The sequence below is a fragment of the Saimiri boliviensis genome, chromosome 1 (genome assembly GCF_048565385.1).
Source record: "Saimiri boliviensis isolate mSaiBol1 chromosome 1, mSaiBol1.pri, whole genome shotgun sequence".
Classification (NCBI taxonomy): Eukaryota; Metazoa; Chordata; class Mammalia; order Primates; family Cebidae; genus Saimiri; species Saimiri boliviensis.
The window spans coordinates 248510103-248531818 of record NC_133449.1 but is presented as its reverse complement, the minus strand read 5'-3'; the positions used below and the strand labels follow the sequence as shown (position 1 = coordinate 248531818).

The window sequence follows — 21716 nt, the reverse complement described above, 5'->3', positions numbered from 1 at the left end:
AGGCAGGAGAATTGCTTGAACCCAGGAGGTGGAGGTTGCCATGAGCCCTCGTTGTGCCATTGCACTCCAGCCTGGTTAACAAGAGCGAAACTCCATATCAAAAAAAAAAAAAAAAAAAAGAATAGAAAAGTCATATTTTTCTTCTAAGAAATATTTATTATGTTTTTACATTGTAAGAAATATATGACACAGAGTTTTTCTTAATCTCACTTTTTAAATATATTCTAGACAAGCAAGCACAGTGTAATTTATTGAGTATCCAATATGTCCTAATACACCAACCTAAGCTTTACATAAATTTCAGGTAGTGCTCTCAACTTTTTTATTTTCCCCTTTCATTACCCCCACTTATGTATTTTTATATTTTATTTTCCCCTTTCATTATCCCCACTTATATAGGAAAAAACTGAGCTATAGAGAGGTAAGTCCTGTTGCCCAAAATATTAGATAGGATACAACAGAGTTAGAATTTGAAACCGAATTCATCTAATGAAAAACATCTATGTTCTTTTCACTGTACAAAGCTGCTGTAAGTATCACTGGTGCATACTCCAGGCCAGGGAGTAAATATCATTCATTCTTATCATATACAAAGTAAATATTTTTAAAAAGTCTTGAATAGTAAACAATAATAATAATAAATACTTTATAAAAGATAAACTATTCTCAAAAAGACAATAAACTTATTATCATTGCAGTTGGAAACTGAACTGAACTAATTTCCTAATGAACACAGCAGAATTGTTTGTTGTCTAAGCAAATATCAACGCACGTCCCTCATCCCTGTTACAGGGAATTAAAAAAAAAGTCTTCTTCAAATGCCTTTCAAAACTAATGCGAATATTAAAGTGCTACCAGTTTCTCTATATTCTAGAAAGATCTCAGACTAACGGTGTCAATTAAACTATTACAATAAGTAGCCATGTAAAAACAGCTCCCCTAGTAGAGCTATGCTATCACAGAATTAACCCCAGCAATCTACAGTTTAAAAAAAAAAAAAAAGTTGGTCTCTCCTTCTGAAAAAGAGAAAACCAAACTTGACATATTTTGTGAATCAACTGAAAATCATGACCTTAACAGCATTTCACATCCATCAAATATTTATGTCTTAATTGATTGCTACAATCCACATAAGTATCACAGAAATCTTATTAAATTGAACAAAGCATTATCTATCATCCTTGCTATCTGGGAAAAAAAAAACCAGTTTGTTTAGTTTATTCATAACATTAGGAAAAAAATGCTTCTTTTGTCATGACGAATCTTTAGGTTTTGGATTTTTTTTTCATAAAGGTAAATAGTTCATAATGCTTTCAGACAGAAGTTACCACTATCCCATACAATAAGCCAAAATATAACTGAAAAAAAGGCAATTTCTCTAGTAGCGATTAATTTATTGAATAATTTAAAATTAGGAGTTTTTGATAATTAAATGTTAGGAATAATTAAACTTACTGTCACTAAATACTGACACAGGAACTGAACGGATGACAATAGAGACAAATTAAAATTTTTTTTTAATCCTTGGTTGTATGCTAAGTTAAAGTCAAGGGCTCTACTTCAGTGAAAGAAAAATTTCCTTTAAAACTGTTTCCCTCTTCTATTATTACTTAAAAGAAAATAAACTATTTTTTCTAACAGCGATTATATGATTCTCAATCCTTCATATCAACTTTTAGGTACTATATGTAAGCTATATAAATCTTTCCCAAATCTACCTTTATTAAGTAGATGAAAAAGGTATCAAACTCAAAACATCTAAATGTTGATTTTCTATAACTATGAAAGATATTTTCTTCTGAAATTTAAACTTTTTATTTAGGCATATTAAGTCAACAATTATTACATCTAAGATTTAATATGTTAATGTAGAAAACAACTGAGGCTATTTTCTCTCCATAAAACTAAAATGCCTTTTCCAATTAACTTAGTTTCCTTCGTAGCAAAAGTTTAACATTTATTTCTATTCTGAGTTACTCTGTATTTGCATAATGCAGAAACAGCTTAAGATTTAGCCGCCTCTATGAAGATCCTATATTTATTACAACACCCCTCTTGTCCAGAAGAAAATACATCAACAAAAAGTGCTACTATGTATGTTCTGCACTGACTATTACAAAGCAGTAGGGGGAGCAGCCAGAGAAAGCACTAACACAAAGCACCCCAGAAAAGCAATTTAATTTATAGGCAACAGAAACATGCTAGAGAGGTTTGCCAAAAGTCGAACACACAAAATAAATTCCATAAAGAAGTCATGACCACATTTGTAAAGCTGGTCTAAGAACATTTGGAATGAACTATAGAAAAATCTGAAGTCTCTTAGAAAGAGGCTAGATTCTAACTTCAAGACACTTTCAGCTTGAAACACAGTTGTTTCCAGCAATGCCAAACCTCAAACTGCCCCCAAAACTAGAGAGCAGAAACAAAACACATTTTTCTAGTGATATGTCTTGGGGAGAACTTATTAAATCGAAAAAAAAAAAATTGACATTAAAAGTTTAATTTTCTCCTTTGAACCTCACTGAACTTACAGAGAAGGCCTGGTGACATGTGCATTATTAGAGGTCACAAGAGGATGAAGTTACAGAGTTCCACAGCACAATCGTTGAAAGCCCTGAGGCCCAGACCCCTGTCCTGCTCTCCTCGCCACTAACTCCCATCCTCGATATACTTTCCATGACAGAAAGGTAACCAAAAACACTGTGAAAGTATTCTGCTTTAAAGGTGTTTTACTGAAAAGGCACTTTGCCCACCAACCCATATTACATTTTACATGTTCTAAAAATTAGTAAGGTCTGAGTTTTCAGTTTTAGAGTAAAACAGAAAAAGTACTTAGCTCTTCTGTCTGGCATTTTGTAACTGGAATTTAAGAAAAGCTTAAACCTCTAATTAGAATTTCAGAATGTTCATGTCTGTATTATACCAAAAAAAAAAAAAAAAAAAAAAAAGCTGTAAATATAACTTAAGCATTTTTGTGATACAGAAATGTGTGCTATAGACTGTTACCTAAGAATTATAAAAATCTGTGAAACTTAAAACGTCTAGTATAAATTACAACTAAATGGTAAAAAGACATTTTAGCCATGTAGGCAACCAATGAAGTTTGACCTAAAACCCAAATAATAGCAATAACAACAGACAGTGCCTACTATTGTCAGACACTAGCTCTTTTATATATATTCTTATGAACTCTTAAGAGCGATCTTTCAAAATAGCTTTTATGATGTCCATTTTATGCTAAGGAAACTGAAGCTAAAAAAGTTGAAGTCATTTCTCTAATGTAACTCCATTAGCAAGAAACAAAATGATAATTCAACTTCCAGGTCTGCCTGCCTCCAAAGCTTTGAGACCTCACCAAAATTACCCTCGATTGTAGCAATGAGGTTCCAAAGGAAATCTGTACAAATCTCAGGCAGATTAATGTGCTTATAAGGGTAAGTGCTGTAGATTTAATCACTCAAATTAAATGCCATCTGGAATCTCTTACTCCACTCGGTACAAGCATCCTACATGTGTTACAACCAACCCTAGCCTTGGCCAAGAATTCAATAATTTTCCTGCTTCAATGCCATCAACAAGCAAGTAACATTATAATACCAATACAGGAAATACAGCTAGTTGCTCCTAGAGCATCATTTAAAAACTGCTAATTGGTTGAGGCCTTTTATTGAGAAGTCTAAGAAACATAGAAATAATGTGTTAGCCCAATTTGTTAAATGGGTTTGAGGAATCAATTTCCTCCTTCCTAATACCTAAATCCATCTCCGTAATTATTTTCTATCACTGTTTAAAAATCCTGATCTCTCACTAGTATTTTTATTGTGCTTTTCACTCTATTAGAGTGTATTTTTTAAAATCTTAAGAGAACAGAGAAAACTGTCATAATTTTTCAAAGGCAAAAAAAGAATAAACTGAAAAATATCAGTTGGTTCGAACACTTACATGTAAAAAGAATGGATGGTAATAAAACTAACAACCGAAAAGCAGTGTTTCTGACTCATTCATTCATACTCAAGAAATATCAAATAACTGAGTGGAGATGATGCAAGCTGTACACATTTCCAGTTCAGACAGAAGGTGTGGCAACATTCACAGGAACGTTGGGATCAGCTGCTCCAACTCGGTTTACAGCTTTTGTGGATGTGGCTTATCCATGCCCTTGTTATCAAGAAGAATGGTAACTTTACAACCTTTAGGAAGAGCTTTTCTTCTTTCTGTGCTAACCCATTTTTGTCTACAAAAAGTCATGTAAGCTTAGCACTTATTTAGATATAAATAAGTTAAAGAAGACATGAATGGCTTGGACATTAAAAGTTTAAGCAACAGCTTAAGCTGAGCTAAGTTTAATGTTAAAAATTAGTGTGACAGCAATTTTTCAATTCAGCTCTGTCCCAGACTAGGAAAAAATATTGTAATTTTTCAGCCACAAGACATAAACATTGCTAGAATGACTACTTGTTGAAAAAACTATCTTCTCACTTTACCTGGATTTCACTTTAACCAAACAGACCAACCTCTCCTATTAAACCTGTAAATTAACTCAAAGTCTAACTGGGGGCCTTCATAATAAAGATTATTGTTTAAAAACCACTGTCTTATCTGGCACCTTTAAAAGAAAGGAATCATTTTAGGCAATGATTATGAACTAAAAATTTTTTAACTCTTAACGTACAGACGAATTCCTTGACAGCTGAAGTCATTTATAATACATTATTAGAACATAGGTCTCATCATTAAGAATATGGATTTTAGGAAAAGTAACCTAGCTGCTCAAATTCCTCTAGCTGAAAAACTACAGTCAAATCATCTTGAAAACATACACTAATGCTTGCACATTGCTAAGTGGCTTTTGATTCTGCTTTTCTTTTCTTACACAGAATCAACCACACAATAGAATTAAGAACTCAGGTCCACAGAAAAGTGTTCCCATTTAGCAGTAAAGACAATGGACATATTCAGCATGTGTCTACTGCTATTAAGAATCAAATTATGAAAAATAAACTATATTTTATAAAACTAAGAATTTGTTCTTTCTAAATAACAAAATGAGAACAAAGGTGCCTAATGCCACAGCACGGAGTAAGAGTCCCAGTAAGAGAGCAATAATTGGTCATTCTGACGAGGAGCTGTGCCAAATTTAGAAATGAGGCACAAACGACAAAAAAAAAAAAAAACCAGAATTGATCATCAGTGTGGACATGGGTAGGTCAGTGTGCACATGGGTAGGTTAATATTTACGGGCTGTGTCTACAGCACCCCTTTTATTTATTTGAAGCCAACTTTTCACTTAAGCAACAATGCTATCTACAAAAGCAATGTTAACAGATAAAACAATCAAGTGGCTGTTATGCTGTGGCATTTTTGTAAAAACTGCCTGAGAACAAAACAGGTGGGAAAAAACCGTAGTAAGCTAGAAAAAAAAAGCATCACTCATTGAAAGATATGTGCACACAGATGAACTGTAAGATAATATAACCTTCTTGACCTTGTACATAGGTGGCCCAAAATACCTAAATATCTTGAAGACGCAACTATTATTAATTGTCACACAACACTACCGGTCCTTACTGGCTGTATCTTTGAGTCAACTGCATACGACATGCACATGCCTCCTTTCCTGTCCCTCAAATAGTCATTAAAAACATACATAATTCCAATTATCTCCTTGCATAACTAAAGACAAAAAGAATAGGAAATCCAAAAAAATAGAGCAAAACTGAAAACCCTCTACCTTGCTTTCCGTGCTATTTTAAGGCTGTCCCAGGCTGAAGGTTACTTCTCAGCCCTCAAAACTCCATTAACTGCCAAGACCAGCACCTTAGCACATATGGCACAGATGCCTAGTTGAAGCCTCCTTGTAACTAAATGACCTCAAAAAGCTGGGCTTTCTCTCCAAGATTAATGGAAACAAAAGTAATGATCATAATGAACCTTCTATCTCTGTTAATGTTTCCTGCGGATGTGTATGGCCAACTGAATATATAAAAGCTCAGTTCTTGTGGGGTACTGTGACTACTAGATGAATCAGGGTGAAGGTTCCAAGTTCGATGAACTCTTCTGAGTTTGAGTGCCCTAGGTAGTGACATTCAAGTGATTGCACAGTCACCAATTTCTTATTTTCAACCGGGAATCCCAAGAACACCTTTAAACATGCAATGCCAATGGACCCTACTGGGTTTCTGCTGCAAGGGCACAGTGTCACTTAGAAACCCTGTGTCTTGGGAGGTACTTAAACGACGTCAAATTGCTTTTGCAAAATGTTTATCAGCAGTGACTAGGAGAGGCAAGGCATGGAAACAGGAACCTCCCTCTAAGGGAGCAGAATAGGCAACATGCAGAAAACCTAAAAACCTCTCACTCCTTCCCGGGGCCACCAGTACTAGTGGCCTCGCCAGCGCGGGAATCAGCAGCCTAGGGGCATCGGTGACAACGGAACCCGGGCTTACCTTGTTGGAGGCCATCTCACTGACGGAATGCCTGGTCTGTAGGGTCTCTAGCTGGTCCAGACACCAGTCCAGCTCCTCCAGGGTCTCGCTGGCCAGTTTCTGGTAGGCCTCCTCTGCGAAGAGACACGGAAAGGGGGACTCAGTTCTCAAGCGCTTCACGGGGCCACTAGCGAGTTCAAAGGGGGCCATCCTGCCATACCCCGCCATGCTCGGATGCCCGGTGCCGGCACATGAGGGCTGCTCCTTCATATTGCCCAGCCAGGCAGCGTGACGGGGGCGGAGGCTCTGCTGGCGGGGCAGCCGACCTCGGGGAGGCACGGTCTCTCCAGCTTGGCGTCTCGGGTCGGTCTCCAGGGAGGGCGCGCAAAGAGCTGCGAGCCAACTTTCACACGGGCGGGCGGAAATACCACGACGCGACTTTTCGACGGTGCGGCGGCCCGAGTCCCAGCCCAGGAGCCCAGCTCTACAGGATGGCAAGGCGGGTGGCGCGCGCACTCGGGTGCCCGCCCCGCAGAGGAGCGTCGGGTCCACAGCCGGGTCTCCTCGGTCCCGGCCCGGAGCCGCGGCCCCGCGCCCGCCCTGCCTGCCGAGCCTTCTGCGCCGCACTTGAAGCGAATGAATCAGCCGCAGCCGGGTGCTCGGCCACCACGTTTCCTGTTTTCTTTCTCAACTCCTAGGGCGGCGGGGCGCAGCGCGGCTCCATCGCCGCAGCTTTCCGGGAACACTCCCCCTCACGCCCCTCTAGGCCCGCGGCGCTGCCTGGCTCCTCCTCAGCCCCCTTACGAAAAGATTCCGAATTGCGAAAGCCTGTCGGTGCCACCGGCCGCGTCCTTCCCCTTGGGCTCAGCCCCTGCGGCCCCGCCGCCTCCCCGTGCCATCCCCCCGCGCAGCTGGGCGCCGCTCGCTTTGAAGCGCAGCCGAGGAGGTGCGAGCGCGTGTGTCTGTGGGGCTGCTGTGGGACTGTCTGTGCGAGGAGAGCGGCGGAAAACCCGGCGTGGAGCGCCTGCAGCCCGCCGCCCGGGGTCCGGCCCGCCGCGGGGCTCGGGAGGGACCGCCGCGCAGGCGCGCACAGCCGCACACCTGCCCCGCGGGAACGCCGCTCGCCCCGAGGAGCCGCTGCTCTCCAGGCTGCCCCGACCGCTGCCGGGACCTCTGCGTCTCCACCGCTGGTTGTTTCCAGCGAAGTTTCGCATACAAGGTTATTTAGGACCCTCAAGGTTTCTGAGAGTTTAAGTTTTAGGGTTTCTGGGGATTCGTTTCTGAAGGTTTAAGATTCACCTACTTCAAGGAGGCAGGGTTGTGGGAATACCCGCATTTCTACTAAGACTGCATTCTTTTTCTACCAAGCCCAGCCCCTACTGAGTACCAGACTTCTAAGTGTTGGGGCGGACAGAAACAAGCAAACAAAATACACAATGTTGTGGGGTCGGAATGCTTTATAATTCACCGATTTGACAATAGGCTGCATTTTCGTATTCGGAATTGCCTAAGAGTGATCTTAAAGGAACAGCAGTGTGGATGAAGCACATGGTGAGAAGAATTTACGTATGTCCCGCATACTACTTCTTTCCCCTGTGAATTGCACAAGACCCCCATGATCTTGGGCCAAGGAAGAAAATCTGGAAGGGTGTTTCTACCCACCATGTGCAGAGTACACTACAATTTTGAGAAAACAAAAAGAACATGTTCAAAGGCATAGGTAAGTCTGCTCTGTTTAGAAAGGCTGGCCCAGAGGACCAAGGGCACTCTTCCTAAGCAGATCAGTGTGGGAGAACTTCCCTACATTAGCGTGCAGTAAGCAAACCATTCACAGAGGGGAGAAGTCAAACTCCCAAGAGTGAATATTATAAAACTCTGTAATTGTCGAGTAGAAAGAAGATACTGAGAAATTTACATGAAGTGGTGGGATCCCTTGTCTTCGTCTTTGAATGTACAGGTATTGGTGGAGAAGAAATTCTGCCCTTGAAATTTAGACTCCATAAATTATCAGTGGCACAACAAAGAAATTCATGGACTGAATTTAGGCTCCTGAGATTTTTTCAGATAGCTTTTGATATTAAATTTGTAAAAGAATAACTTTTAAAGTATTTGTTACATGTGCCATGGCTTATTGTTATCAAGAATTCTTGAACTATTTACTGTTCACTTTGAGTACTCTAGGTTAAAATTTGCCTCTTTTTTTGTTCTACTTCCTCCATCCTACAGTCTATGTAAATATATACTTTAGATGGACAAACAACTGCCTAAACCTTGCCAGGTGAATTAAAGTTTCAGACTGAAGCTTTTTTTTTTTTTTTTCTTAACAAAAGGGACAAGCTTAAAGATATTAATAATTTTAAATGGTAAGTATAAAATACTTGATCTGTATAGCTTCCCCGATTCTAAGAATGTAAAAATATTACATCCTTGTCATAAAAATTGAAGCATTACACCCAAATATCTGTTGTAATCTGTTGTAATCCCACACCCTAATCATCACAAACAATACTTTTGCCTATGGCCCTAACACAATCATTTTTGTTTTACTGAATAATTTCCATATGCAAGTATAGCATCACCTAGTTGCCATGGTAGTACATCTACTATATGGGTTGGTTTTGATATTTTCTTCTCTCTACTGTATAAGATAGGAATGTAAGAACTCTTAAGAGGACATTGACTTGTTTTATGATTATTCGAGCTGTCCATAGTTAACCTATCCAGTGGATTAAATATGCATAGCCATTGTGTCTGGGATTTGTTCCGTGCCATGTTTTCAATCACTGGTTACAATGAAGCCGTGAGTCCCCTCTGAGGTTTGGCTTTCTGTGTTCCTCTCTTCTGCACTTCAACTTTCTCAAAGCCTGAATCCCAAGTGACTTCCCAGTAGCTAAGTAAACTGCCCCCTGCCCACATTTTCACCAAGTTCCAAAGCTTTTCAGAAATCACAAGTACAAACTCAGACCTCAAATCTAACAGGATGTGGCTCCACAGACTATATTTCAGCTATTTTTTAATGTGGAAAAGTAATTTGGGAAAGTTTTGGCTAATGCTTTAAGACATCATGTACTTTAGACAAAGGATTTGCTCTTAAGAAGGTAGTATAGTGACAGGAGGAACAATTTATTTCAGAATATCCATATCCATTTTATGTCCAAGTCATGTACTAACCTTTTTTTTTTTCTTCTTCTTTTTTTTTGAGATGGAGTCTTGTTCTGTCACCCAGGCTGGAGTGCAGTGGTGTGATCTCAGGTCACTGCAACCTGCACCTTCCAGGTTCAAGCAATTCTCCTGCCTCAGCCTCCTGAGTAGCTGGAGGAATATAGGCATGCAACACCATGCCTGGCTAATTTTTATATTTTCAGTAGAGACGGGGTTTCACCATGTTGGTCAGACTGGTCTCGAACTCCTGAGTTTGTGATCTGCCTGCCTCAGTCTCCCAAAGTGCTGGGATTACAGGCATGAGCCACCACGCCTGGCTGCACTAGCCATTTTGACAGACAGAAACCCAGTAGGATTATAAAGTGGTGTATGCATGCATGTTAAGTTCTAATAGCTTCTGTATAAATATGAAAAATGAAAAAAAAATCACCGGAACACATCTACATACTAATGAGAAAATAATTACTAACAACAAAGTAAAGAACAATTTGTTCTGTGGAACTGTTGCTCAAATAAAGACTTATTCTTGATATTTGCATAGAGCTGAGACTATTGCTTTTTTCCAAATTTGTAGGTGAAGAGGCAATATTGCAAGCCATGATTTTTCAGGATCATTAGTAAAGCTTCACTTTTAGGAATTTTAACCCCAAATGTTCTACGACATCAAGTAACTGACCTTTTCATCCCTCCAAACAAACCTCAAAGTGGAGTTGCCAACTATCCTACAGGAAATTGAGTCACCACACCAAGCAACACACCTAAATGTCGACAGCTAGCAGTACAAAAACAGTGAGCCAGTTTAATTTTGGCTTTTACCAAGAACACATACTGCATTCATTAATAAAATACTTCCCCCCACCCCTGCCGGAGTAGGATACACTATGGCTCTCCTTAAAAATACATGAAAATTCTTTAACTGCCCAAAATCTTGCTAAGTCAAGGAACTAAACAGAGAAAAACACCCAAGCAAAAACTATTGGCTAGACTCCCTAAAGGCTGGGAGCAGACTATGGAAGGGCAACTGAGAAATAACTTGAGCCTGGAAGTCCCCTCCTACAACAGCATCAGTTTTCTTCAAGGCACCTTTGAACTATGTAACACCTGCATTCTGCTCAGGCTTTTCTGTGAACAAACAGTCCTCAATGCTTGCAGGCCAGCAATTGGCTTCCGTCATAGTGATACACTTAGAGGTTCCCCTGACACATGGGCGGAAACTGTGCCAGGGGCTCCAGGAGAAGATGCTGAAGCAGCAGCTTCCCTTTGAAAAAGGAAAAAAGTAATCACCTCAGAGCCACAGCAGTTAGCTAGAGGTTGAGGTCATTTTTTTGTGTGAAAAGTTCAGCCCATTACTCTTACCCACAATTCACAGTGATGCTGACCATTGAGGTAAAAGGATCTACTCTACAGGATGTGTAACTATGTGGACATTAGTTTCTTTGCCAACATTTGAAGGTCTGCTAAAGGACTGTACAAGTTTGTCATAATTCCTAGATAGACCTACTGATATATACGAAGAGAACAAGTCCAAAAAATATCACTTACTTTGGACACCATTTGCTGGTCCTTAATTTAAAAAATAATACAAATTATAACAGCTGATCCCGATTTTTTAAAAATAAAAGAACAACAAAAAACTCCTAAAAGCAAATACTTAAATCTCGCTAACCAATTCCAGCTTTTCCTCTCTTAATTCTTATAAAATTTCTTTCTTGTTTTAAGGAAGGTATTGACACTGTCTACAGTAGATAGAACTGGAGAAAACGATTTCTGTTTCACTGTTTATTGCTTTGAACTAGTCATTCCCTTAGTTTGCTAGAGTAAAAGATTTATGTAGGCTAGCTCTAACTTTTGCTGACTTAATTTTCTTTCCTCCATACATTTTATCTGATGGGAAATACATAAAGGCTTTGGATTCTCTTTCAATGTGTTCATGTAACAGGTTTAAGCAGAACTTGCTAGTGGCAAGCCACTCTCATCTCCAAGTGTATTTCTGGCATCAAATTATTGTTTGGAAGTATTTTAAAATCATATAAAATACATAAAACTTTACTTAGTACTTCATAAAGCTTCCAAAGTAAAGATGTGTGTAATTTTGTGAGGATTTTCTCTTTATTTTATCTTCTATCTACAATTGTTTTTCCAAGTGTTGCCTATGGCTCTAGTAGAATTTTTAAATGACATAAATGTAAGATTGGCTTTCACTGACTTTTAGTCCCACCAGTAACTCCACATTTACTTAGCACTGACTATGTGCCATGTACTTTATTAGAGTCTGCAGAGACTAGATGATTAAAAGAGTGTGTCTCTTACCCAGAGTCCAGCAGAGGAGGTAATTTCAGCACACTATACTGTAAAATGCACTCTCACAGAAGGAAGCATGTGGGCTATGGGACAGCCAAATACGACTCTTTATATCAGACAGGGACAGAGGTGGAGTGGGAAAGGCTGAGGCCTCAAGAATGAAATTAAAGATAAGTGAAGAGAGTGGGAAAGATTTTTAAGAGAAAAGATGAGCAAGCCCATAGACCTGTGATGAACGAGATGAGTGTGTCGAAAGAGAAACTACCATGAGGAGGGCCTTGCTTAGAGGAACAGATTCTGGAGAAATCTGAGAAATCCTCGGCCATGGCCATTTCAGGTATCTGCAGGTGGGACTATATCTTCAAGAGCAGGAGCTACTGAGTAATTCAGAGTGCTGTGTGACATGGGGTCTGATTTTATTTTTAGATGGAAAATTCTAGCACTATACAATAAATGGAATTGAAGAAAGTAAAGTTGAAGTCAGTGAAACCATTGTCTTTGACCATACTATAGCAAGAATAAAATTAAATAATGTATAGACCATTTGCTTCTCTGACAATTATTCTAAGAAAATCTCTGTATTAAAATCGTACATAGGCATATGTTCCCACAATATGTCAGGCATGAACATAAACACTGCCCAATGTGACTTGAAAGCAGGTGGACTTCTTGCTCTTAAAAACGACAACCTTCTAGTAACTAACTTATTAATCAAATTGTAATGAGATGGAGAAAAAAAAAAACAACAACAATGGAACTCACCAGAATTTCTTTCACAAGAGCCTGCCTGCATGAAAATGTTTGATAAGTCTATTTACGACCAAAGGAGAGACTTCGAAGAGTTTTGGTTTGGGTAGAATTAATCTGTGCCTTATCTACACAGGAAAGGGAAGGAATATGCTGGTTGCTGGAGAGGAAATATGTATGTGTGTGCAAGTGTGTAAACACATGAAAGACTGGAAGAAAGTGTGTGTGTGTGTGTGTGTGTGTGTGTGTGTGTGTGTAAGAGAAAGGGGTCAGCTTGGTCTAAAGAGTAACTCCAACCTGTACATTTTCCCTTTCTTGCAATCATCAATAAGGTTACTGAAGGTACAAAAACCTGACTTTAAAATATTTCTTGTTTTGTTTTATTCATTGAGCAGACTGAGCTTGAAGGTCAGGTTGGCCCAAGCAGAAATGTCTATCTGAGCCGACTTGAGCCGACCTGAGAGAAGAGGCAAAGAAAGAGGAGAAAGCTTTTATAAGAATAGGAAGGGCTTTTGTCCAAGAAATTGGAGTTTGAACCAAGTTTAATTAGGCATCTAGGTTGGGGGCTCCATGTGACATGTGTGCAACTGTAAGCAATATTATTCTTTGAAAACACTGGAAGAGTGGAGAAGGAAGTTTCCAATCTCTATTACGCTACATACAAGCAATTCCAGGCAATTCAGCTAATCTTTCTGGGGCCTTTTTTTTCAACTCTAGATTGAAGATAATAACAAGAAACTTGTAGGTTATTTTAGATCAAGTGAGAAGTTGTGAGTTAAGTAATCTTGCATTCATTGCCTAATACATTCTTCTTTTCCCTTCCTCCTCCATTGTATCTTCCCTTACTCTTGGACTTATTTTAGGTCTCTAACCTAAATGCAAATAATTCTGTTAATTTAAATGAGCCTGTCTAGGGATAGCCTAGGGGTCCAGAAACTTAGTAGTTACCTGTAACAGTTTCTAAGGTAGCTAAAAAGAAGAAATTCAAAGAATGAACAGGAATTCATTCTGGAGAAGTCCACTTGGAGAACATAGGCCATTCAGGAAGCTAAAACACTAAGGATGTGAAGTTTAGGTCAGGTAGCAGACAAAGATAAAGATGGAGAAGTAGTTTTTACTATCTAAGACTTTATGTTTTCTTCTAAAGAAGCCATTAGAAGTCACAGGGTCAGATTTGCTTTTCAAAAGGATTACTCTGGGAATAGTATAAAGGCAGATTGGAAAAGTAAAGACCAGTTAAGAGGTTGATGATCAGATAAGGAGAAAATCCCAGGCACTGCCTGAAAGGGAAGGAGAAGCTATGGAAAGTTAGGAGGAAAAACTCTCAGGAGCAAAGAAAAAGGAAATTTCAAAGGAAAATATTGTTATGGACTGAATGTTTGTGTCTCTCCAATATTCATATGCTAAAATCTAATCCCCAGTATGATGGTATTTGGAGGGAAGGCCCTTGGAAAGTAATTAGGTCATGAGAATGAAGCCCTCATTAATGAGATTAGTGCCTTAGAAAAAGAGATCAGAGGTTGCTTTCTTTCTACCCCGTGGATACATGCCACGTGGGCAGTCCGCAACCCTGAAGACAGCCCTCACCAGAACCTGACCATACTGACACCCTGATCTCAGACTTCCAGCCTCCAGATCTGTGAGAAATAAATGTTTGTTGTTTAAGGCATCAGTTTATGGTATTTTGTTATAGCAGTTTGAGTTTAAACAAATATCAACGCTTTGCCATTTGATATTCAGTACAGACCATATACACCCACAGGTTTGTGCTAAGATAATTTTCATTCCAAACACATTATTTCAGCAACACAAGACTAAAGAGGATATTAAAGAATGCTAGTGAAGAAGCTTTTGTCTGGGAAGTTGTTTGAATACAGTTACAGGACAAATTTTGCAAGCAGGTTTAAAAAAATGTTAGAATTATGTATGCTATTTACATACTCTTGTTACAATTTTAGGAATTAATTTTATTTCCCTGGGGGGGCTGTAGGAGAGCATTTGTGTTTTCATCATATACTGTCAACCTTAGAGTATAACACGGTCTTTGTTTCTTTTCCTTTGTCAATTACTGCATACCATATTCCTTAGAGAAAACAAGGAATTTGTACAGATTATCTTTAGTGCCTACCCAGCTCTCACATTCATTTATTCTCTGATTACTGAAATTGTGCTATCTGGGTTGGGCGCTGGTTTTACGGTTGTTGACTATAGTTAACCTGGATGGGGTCAGCTATTTTTGTAGAGTAAATTCCTAAACTGACCAGTTATTTGTCAAGGATTCCATCCAACAATGTGATCCTGGAATTCTGTGAGTTTAGCTCAACTGTTCATCAGGAGTAGATGTTTTCTATTTGAAATTGAGATATTCTCAGAAATAAAGTTATTGATAAATAGAAAGTTTTGGAGTATATTTACACTCATCTCTGCTTTTCTCTATTCCTGCCCCTACCATATTCCCATCTAATACTTTGCCAGTTGACTTCACCAATTTCTTCTTAATTTCTCTAATTGTGACCTTCAGTCAAATTCTCATCTGTGTATTTCTAGATTCATATAATAATCTACTACTAGATCTCCTTGGATTCACTTTTTCTCATCACAGTCCTGTTTATAAAGTCAGAATAATCTTCCTTAAACCCTGGCTTTATTGTTTCACTCTTTTAAGAACCTGCTGCACAACTCTATCCTACTTATCATATTAACGTCACACTTCTTGTGTTCACATAAGGCCTTTTTTCAGCTGGCTTTTCCATACATTTCTCTTGTATTTACATCTAAGACTATCCTTTCTAAGACTGTCCATCTTAGCCAATCTTTCCACCTGAACACAATTTGCTGGCTTCTGCCTCTATGACTTTTTTAATGTCTTTTTTTTTTTTTTTTTTTTTTTTTTTTTTTTTTTTTGAGACAGAGTCTTGCTCCATTGCCCAGTCTGGAGTGCAGTGGTGTGTGATCTCGGTTCACTGCAACCTCAGCGTCCTGGGTTCAAGCAATTCTCCTGCCTCAGCCTCCTGAGTAGGTAGGATTACAGGCGCACGCCACCATGCCCAGCTAATTTTTGTATTTTTAGTAGAGACGGGGTTTCACCATGTTGGTCAGGCTGGTCTTGAACTCCTGACCTTATGATCTGCCCACCTCAGCCTCCCAAAGTGCTAGGATTATAGGTGTGAGCCACTGTGCCTGGCCTCTAATGTCATTTTTATATTTGTGTCTAGGCCTTTCTATAACTGTCTAGAAAATTCCTGACATTTACAGGCACTCAATAAATATTTGTGAGTGAATAGCCAATAAGTATGCTTGTTTTCTATTAGATAAGAATATTTATTTCCAAATGAGATTCAAGCAGGAATACTGCCCTGGGTGTGGCTCCTTAGATATAATCACCCCGTCTATCTCTTGTTCTCAGTCTTTTGCTTTCAAACACTTTCTCTTTTTTTAAAAGAGTATCAGGAACTAACATTGCCCTAAAATTTGGTAATGGTCAAGCAGATCATGTTGTCTTACCAAAGAGAAATATTAATGTTAAAGTAAAATGACAAGTATTATGATAAATCATTCATATGTAATGATCTTTACAAACTAAGGCAAGAAACAGATTAATGCACAAAGGTGCATCTAATGCAAACACCGCCAGAAAAGTGGGCATAAATTCATATTACCAATATTTTTTTACTGTAAAAGTGTTCACTGACCTCCCTAAAGTCACCAAGGACTCCAACATAATACATCCCTGAATGAAGAAGAGAAAGCAATTATTTTAATCAACACTGCCCCAGAATCTTGTATTCAGAATCACCATCTCTGTTTTCTTCTTCTTTTTTTGACTTTCTCATAAATCTCTGCTTAGCATTTTTCGTATCTCACTATGAGATACGAAGGATTAAGAAGTAATGCCAAAGACACATTTGTTCCAGTTGAAGACTGAGTTAAGAAAAAACGCACGGCCACGTACGGTAGCTCACACCTGTAATCCCAGCACTTTGGGAAGCCAAGGTGTATGGATCACCTGAGGTCGGGAGTTCAAGATCAGACTGGCCAATATGGAGAAACCCTGTCTCTATTTAAAAAATACAAAAAATTAGCTGAGCATGGTGGCACATGCCTGTAATCCCAGCTACTTGGGAGGCTGAGGCAGGAGAATACTTGAAGCCAGGAGACAAAGGTTGCAGTGAACCAAGATTGCACCACTGCACTCCAGCCTGGGCAGCAAGAGTGAAGCTGTCAGAAAGAAAGAGAGAAGGGGAGAGGGAGGAAGAGAGAGAGAGAGAGAGAGAGAGAGAGAACACACAAAAGATTTCCCCAAAAGACTAGGCCCTTTTAAACAGCTATGAAAGGTAATCTCTTATGTCCAATTTTTAATCTTATTACATGCATTACAAGCAACACATATGAGTGACAAGTTATGTTGGTCTCCTGGTAAACCTGCACTTATTAACTGTGTACGCATTATACAGAACAAATTTCAGAACTCAAGAGTATATCAGGTATACTTGGCTTATCTAGTTGTATATGAACTGGCTCCATACACAAATAAGATAAATTAATTTTATAATTTGACAAGAATGTCTATGGAGACTTAGATTTGGATAAGAAAGCCATTATATACACATTGAAGAATCCACAATGTATAATAGCTCTTCATGGGAAATAGTGTGATAGATCAGAAAGAGCATGGACTTTTGTGTCACCAAGAATTTGAATTCCAGTCTTGCCATTGTTCTTGCTGTGTTATCTGAAATAAGCCATTTAAAAGACCTGAGCACATTGTATACATTGATAATTACAGTTATGAGAAATACATATGAAATGTAAAGTCCCAAGGGCTGTATCTGACATATAGTAGGTGTCCAATTAATAGTATATTGAACCACTTTCCAGAGTTGTTTAAATAAGTTAATTTTCAATAAGGTAGTTAATATGTGAGGGTTTCCCTCCTTTCTCACAGATTCTCAATCCTAAAACAATTACGATTTTTCTGTCATCACCATCAACCCTCAAATATTAACCAGTTCTGAGCCAAATGTGAGTGAACAATCTAAGATTTAGAACAGCTTTTAGGGCAGGCGCAGGGGCTTATGCCTGTAATCCCCGCACTTTCAGGCTGATCAAGACAGATCACTTGAGGCCAGAAATTTGAGATCAGCCTAGAAAACATGATAAAACCCTGCCTCGACTAAAAACACACAAATTAGCCAGGCATGGTGGCGCATGCCTGGAGTTCCAGCTTCTCAGTAGGCTGAGGCAGAAGAATCAATTGAACCCTAGAGGTGGAGGTTGCAGCAAGCCAGGATGGCACCACTGCACTCCAGCCTTGGGGAGAGAGTGAGACTCTGTCTCAAAAACAAACAACAACAAAAGAAAATAGCTTTTACAAGACCACACCAAATCATGAAAAGTCAACTATGTAGGAAAAATATGTATTCATCATTGGGTAATGACAGAACATCACTTACACTGAGGTACTGGGAAGATCATTCCAAACATTTCCCAAATTATGTTCCAATCAATAATGTCCCTATAAGATTCTCCTTACTAATGACGTTTTGTGGTCAAACAAGCTTGGGAAGTTGTATATGTAGCCTTTTTACAGTGATTTCAAATGGACATGAACCTATCAAAAGCTAGAAGGTCCACAACAAAGTTAATTTTATTAATTTTATCAACAAGTATTATCTAAACCTGTTTCATTTTAGAATGCTTGTTTTCATACAACTATCACCTTTTGAAGAATACCTGGAATAGGTTTTCCTACACCTATACCTATAGGTCAGGTGAGTCCAAAACATTAACAAATACATGTGTTTAGTAGGTTCCCATATGTTTGAAATCTCCAGTAAGGACATTTTATTTCTCATCCTCCTGACTTTGTACGCTATTGAGAAATGGTGAGAGAGTAATCTTCCTCCCTCCCCCTTTCTTCTTTTCTTTCTCTCATTGTTCCCCCTGAAAGAGAACAGTCAAAAAATCCATACATAGTTATTGAGCCTCTCTGATGTGCTAGTTGCTGTGAAATACAAGAACATGAAAGATTCAGCAGGCTGGACCTAGAAAGGAACCATAATAACCTGCTGAGAAAATCAGACATAGGATCGGCTGCTGCCTAGAGACCGTGTAAGGTAGCATATAAATCATTCAGTCTGGGAGTGCTACTGTAGTTTGAGCAGGGAGAGGGAGGTGTGTATGGACTGTAGCTCAGTGTGCTGGGTTTCAGGAAGAAGGTGAACCTGGATGTGGGTCTTCAAGGAAGTCTGTGGTTTGAATGGCTGTGGGAGGAGGGAATCAGCTGGCATTGTTTTCAGATAGAAGAAACTCTGCAGACTGAATAAAGGCTATATGTATGGGCAGTAAATGGGTTGAGTAGAGTAGACACGTTCCAGGGAGGAGAAAGGAAATAGAGTTGAATACTTAAATGTGTGGCCTTGAGCTAATGGATACTGTGGGAATTGGATAAGTGCACTGGTAGCCCAAGAGGATACAATGGAGAAGAAAGAAGGATGGAGACTAAGAAGCCATTATAGTAGTCCAGATGCAGTGAAGGCAAGAGTTGTGGAAGTGTCCACTTTAGTGGTCTACGATGACAGTTACAAGCAATAGAACGAGTTTGACATTGGGAACAATGGTTCAAATGCTGGCTCTGCAACTTAGCAACCATGTGACAAATTTGGGTAAATTAACTTCTCTGTACCTCAGTTTTCTTTTTTGGAAAATAGGGCTAAAATATATATAACCTAGAAGGTGGCCTCCATGCCATTTTTTCCCACTTTATTTGAACGTTAAAACTAACTAAAAAAATAAAAACATAACTTTAATCTAAAAATCATATATTCATATCCCTATCTTTTTTGGGAGATTCAGTTCAACTTAAATGTGTGATTTGTTAAAAGTTTGTATTTATCATCTGATACATGTAACATATAAAAGCTGCTTTTAATAGTAATTTATCTCCTCTCCATCTTTTTATAAAACACAGTCAAAGTTATCAAAACAATGTGTATCTATTTTTGATACTCGAAGTGGTTAGCCCTTGTACCTCTCTGAAAAGTAACACAATTAGGAACAGTATTGATGGTACCTGCTACTTTAGATTATTTAAACTGCAGTAATCTTAGTAAGGAAGATGCAGAAGGCATATCATTTATGTGTTTTCCATCCTTAAGACTGGCTTTTGGAAACATAAAAGCAAAGGGGTTTTGATACCACAGGAATCTGGATAAGTCTTGCCATGCCCTGATCTTATAAGCCCAAATTTTATTTTGAATACTCCAACTTTACACTTGAATGACAGCTCCTTGAAAAAAGAAAAACAACTGTATAACCATTTTCTTCCAATGGTCTGAAAATATATGGGTGTATACACACACACACACACACACACACACACACACACACACAATCTCTAGGACATATTTATTAGATAATATTATTTAATGTGTAGAAATGTTACATTATGATAATTAAGACATAAATATGAGTAGCAGGTTTTTGATTTGAGACAATTTTGAGATTTACTGAAATTAATTATTATACATGTGTCCTTCTGATGACTTCATATTTCCATTATATATCTTCACTCTTGAAGTACAACTCTTAAATTGCTGAATGAAGTTTTATGAGTTAAGTTTTGTTCAGCCAGGCATGGTTGGCTCATGCCCATAATCCCAGCACTTTGGGCAGATCACTTAAGGCCAGGATTTGAGACCACCTGGCCATCATAGGGAAACCCATCTCTGCTAAATCTAATCTTGTGTCTCAAGTGAGGTGCAGGACTCACATGAACTCGGGAGGCAGAGGTTGTAGTGAGCTGAGATCACGCCACTGCACTCCAGCCTTGGGGACAGAGTGAGATTCTGTCTCAAAAGAAAAAAAGATTTTCACTTGCAATTATTAATTCAGTTTACATAAACTTTTGCTACAAATTTATTCAATGAAGAAGCTTCCAGATATTTAGGTTCTACATACTAATTTAAATCAGTATATTTTGTTTTTCAAATTTGTTCTTGGTGACCCAATAATTATACCTGTCCACCTTCAAAGTGTTCTTCTTCATTACCTTCAAGTCTCCAGCTAACCAGACCTTCAAAAACAAGTAAACAGTAGAGAATTTCGACTTCTGTGAAGACCACCATCTTCTTCTGAAGCCCCAGACTCCACTCATACAGGGTTTTGGGGAAGATTACATGAAATGAAGCAGTGGTTTACAAAGTTTATTGACAGTAAACCACAGTAAAATTTATATTTTTTACTATGACCTGGTACATTTGTTTAAAGTAGGAGATGCTCATTTTTGAAGGCATGTGGATGCTGACTTTCAGTAATATAAAAAATATGTACAAAAAGGTTTTGATACCTATATTTATTTTTAAGAGGTAGAGGAGAGCAGTGGACTCCTATTTAAATAACTCTTGTGTTTTATATATAATAGTCCTTGCAAAATTTGTTTATCATCTTTAACAAACCATGCATTTCAGTATAAGTTAAACCAATAAAAGGAATGTTATATATACAACATAAAGGAAATGTATATGTATTGGAACAGTATATACCGAACACACAAGAGTAGATATATATTCAATCCAATACAGAGAATTGAAACAGACTTTAACATGAAATGATATTTACCCTTACCATGTATAATTCACTCTGATGTTTTCTATTTTATTTAATTTTTAAAATATTGATTGCGACCCGCTAAATTGATTTTGAAATCTACCAATTGGTTTGAAAACACTGAGGTAAGAAATTACCTTGCTTAATAAATGTTAGTTTCCTTTCCCTCTTCTCTCTTCCTCCCTTTTTATAATTAAAAACTCTCTCCCTCTACTTCTCTACTTCATGTGAGAGCAGAACACATAAAAAGATTTGAGCTAACTACTGTGCATATTTTTTGAAGTCATTTCTCCATAATGTGTGAGTTTACTCAGGGTACTACAAGTTTACAAATAGAACACATAAAGCGGTGGTCACTCAGCGTATGCCTATAGGAGCCAGACACACCATGTGAATGAATGAATGACATGGTTGGTGGGTATTCTGGGTGCAGTGGCTAGAACTGTGGAGGGTAGGGGCAGATTGTTGGAATGC

At 38.5% G+C, this 21716-nt stretch overlaps 2 protein-coding genes across 11 annotated transcripts in view; one reads left to right on the top strand and one right to left on the bottom strand.

Moving 5' to 3' along the window:
- The window catches only part of PDE4D (phosphodiesterase 4D), a 1196841-nt gene that overhangs the window by 49662 nt on the left and 1125463 nt on the right, over positions 1-21716 (bottom strand). For 9 of the 10 annotated variants that reach the window (XM_039459969.2, XM_010336593.3, XM_074392838.1 and 6 more), the window contains one exon: positions 6447-6559. In XM_039459969.2, coding sequence (XP_039315903.2) covers positions 6447-6559 — 113 coding nt within the window. Of the gene's footprint in view, positions 1-6446; positions 6560-20406; positions 20483-21716 lie in introns of all 10 variants that reach the window. The other variant, XM_074393064.1, reaches the window with a different exon arrangement.
- Positions 6555-10942, top strand: LOC141583528 (uncharacterized). The gene has a single exon (XM_074393167.1). It carries the CDS (start codon positions 7062-7064, stop codon positions 7677-7679), a length of 618 nt encoding a protein of 205 aa, XP_074249268.1. The 5' UTR covers positions 6555-7061; the 3' UTR covers positions 7680-10942.

Coding starts and splice junctions, on each gene's coding strand:
- LOC141583528 (XM_074393167.1), top strand. CDS start 7,062: ATGAATCAGCCGCAGCCGGGTGCTCGGCCACCACGTTTCCTGTTTTCT.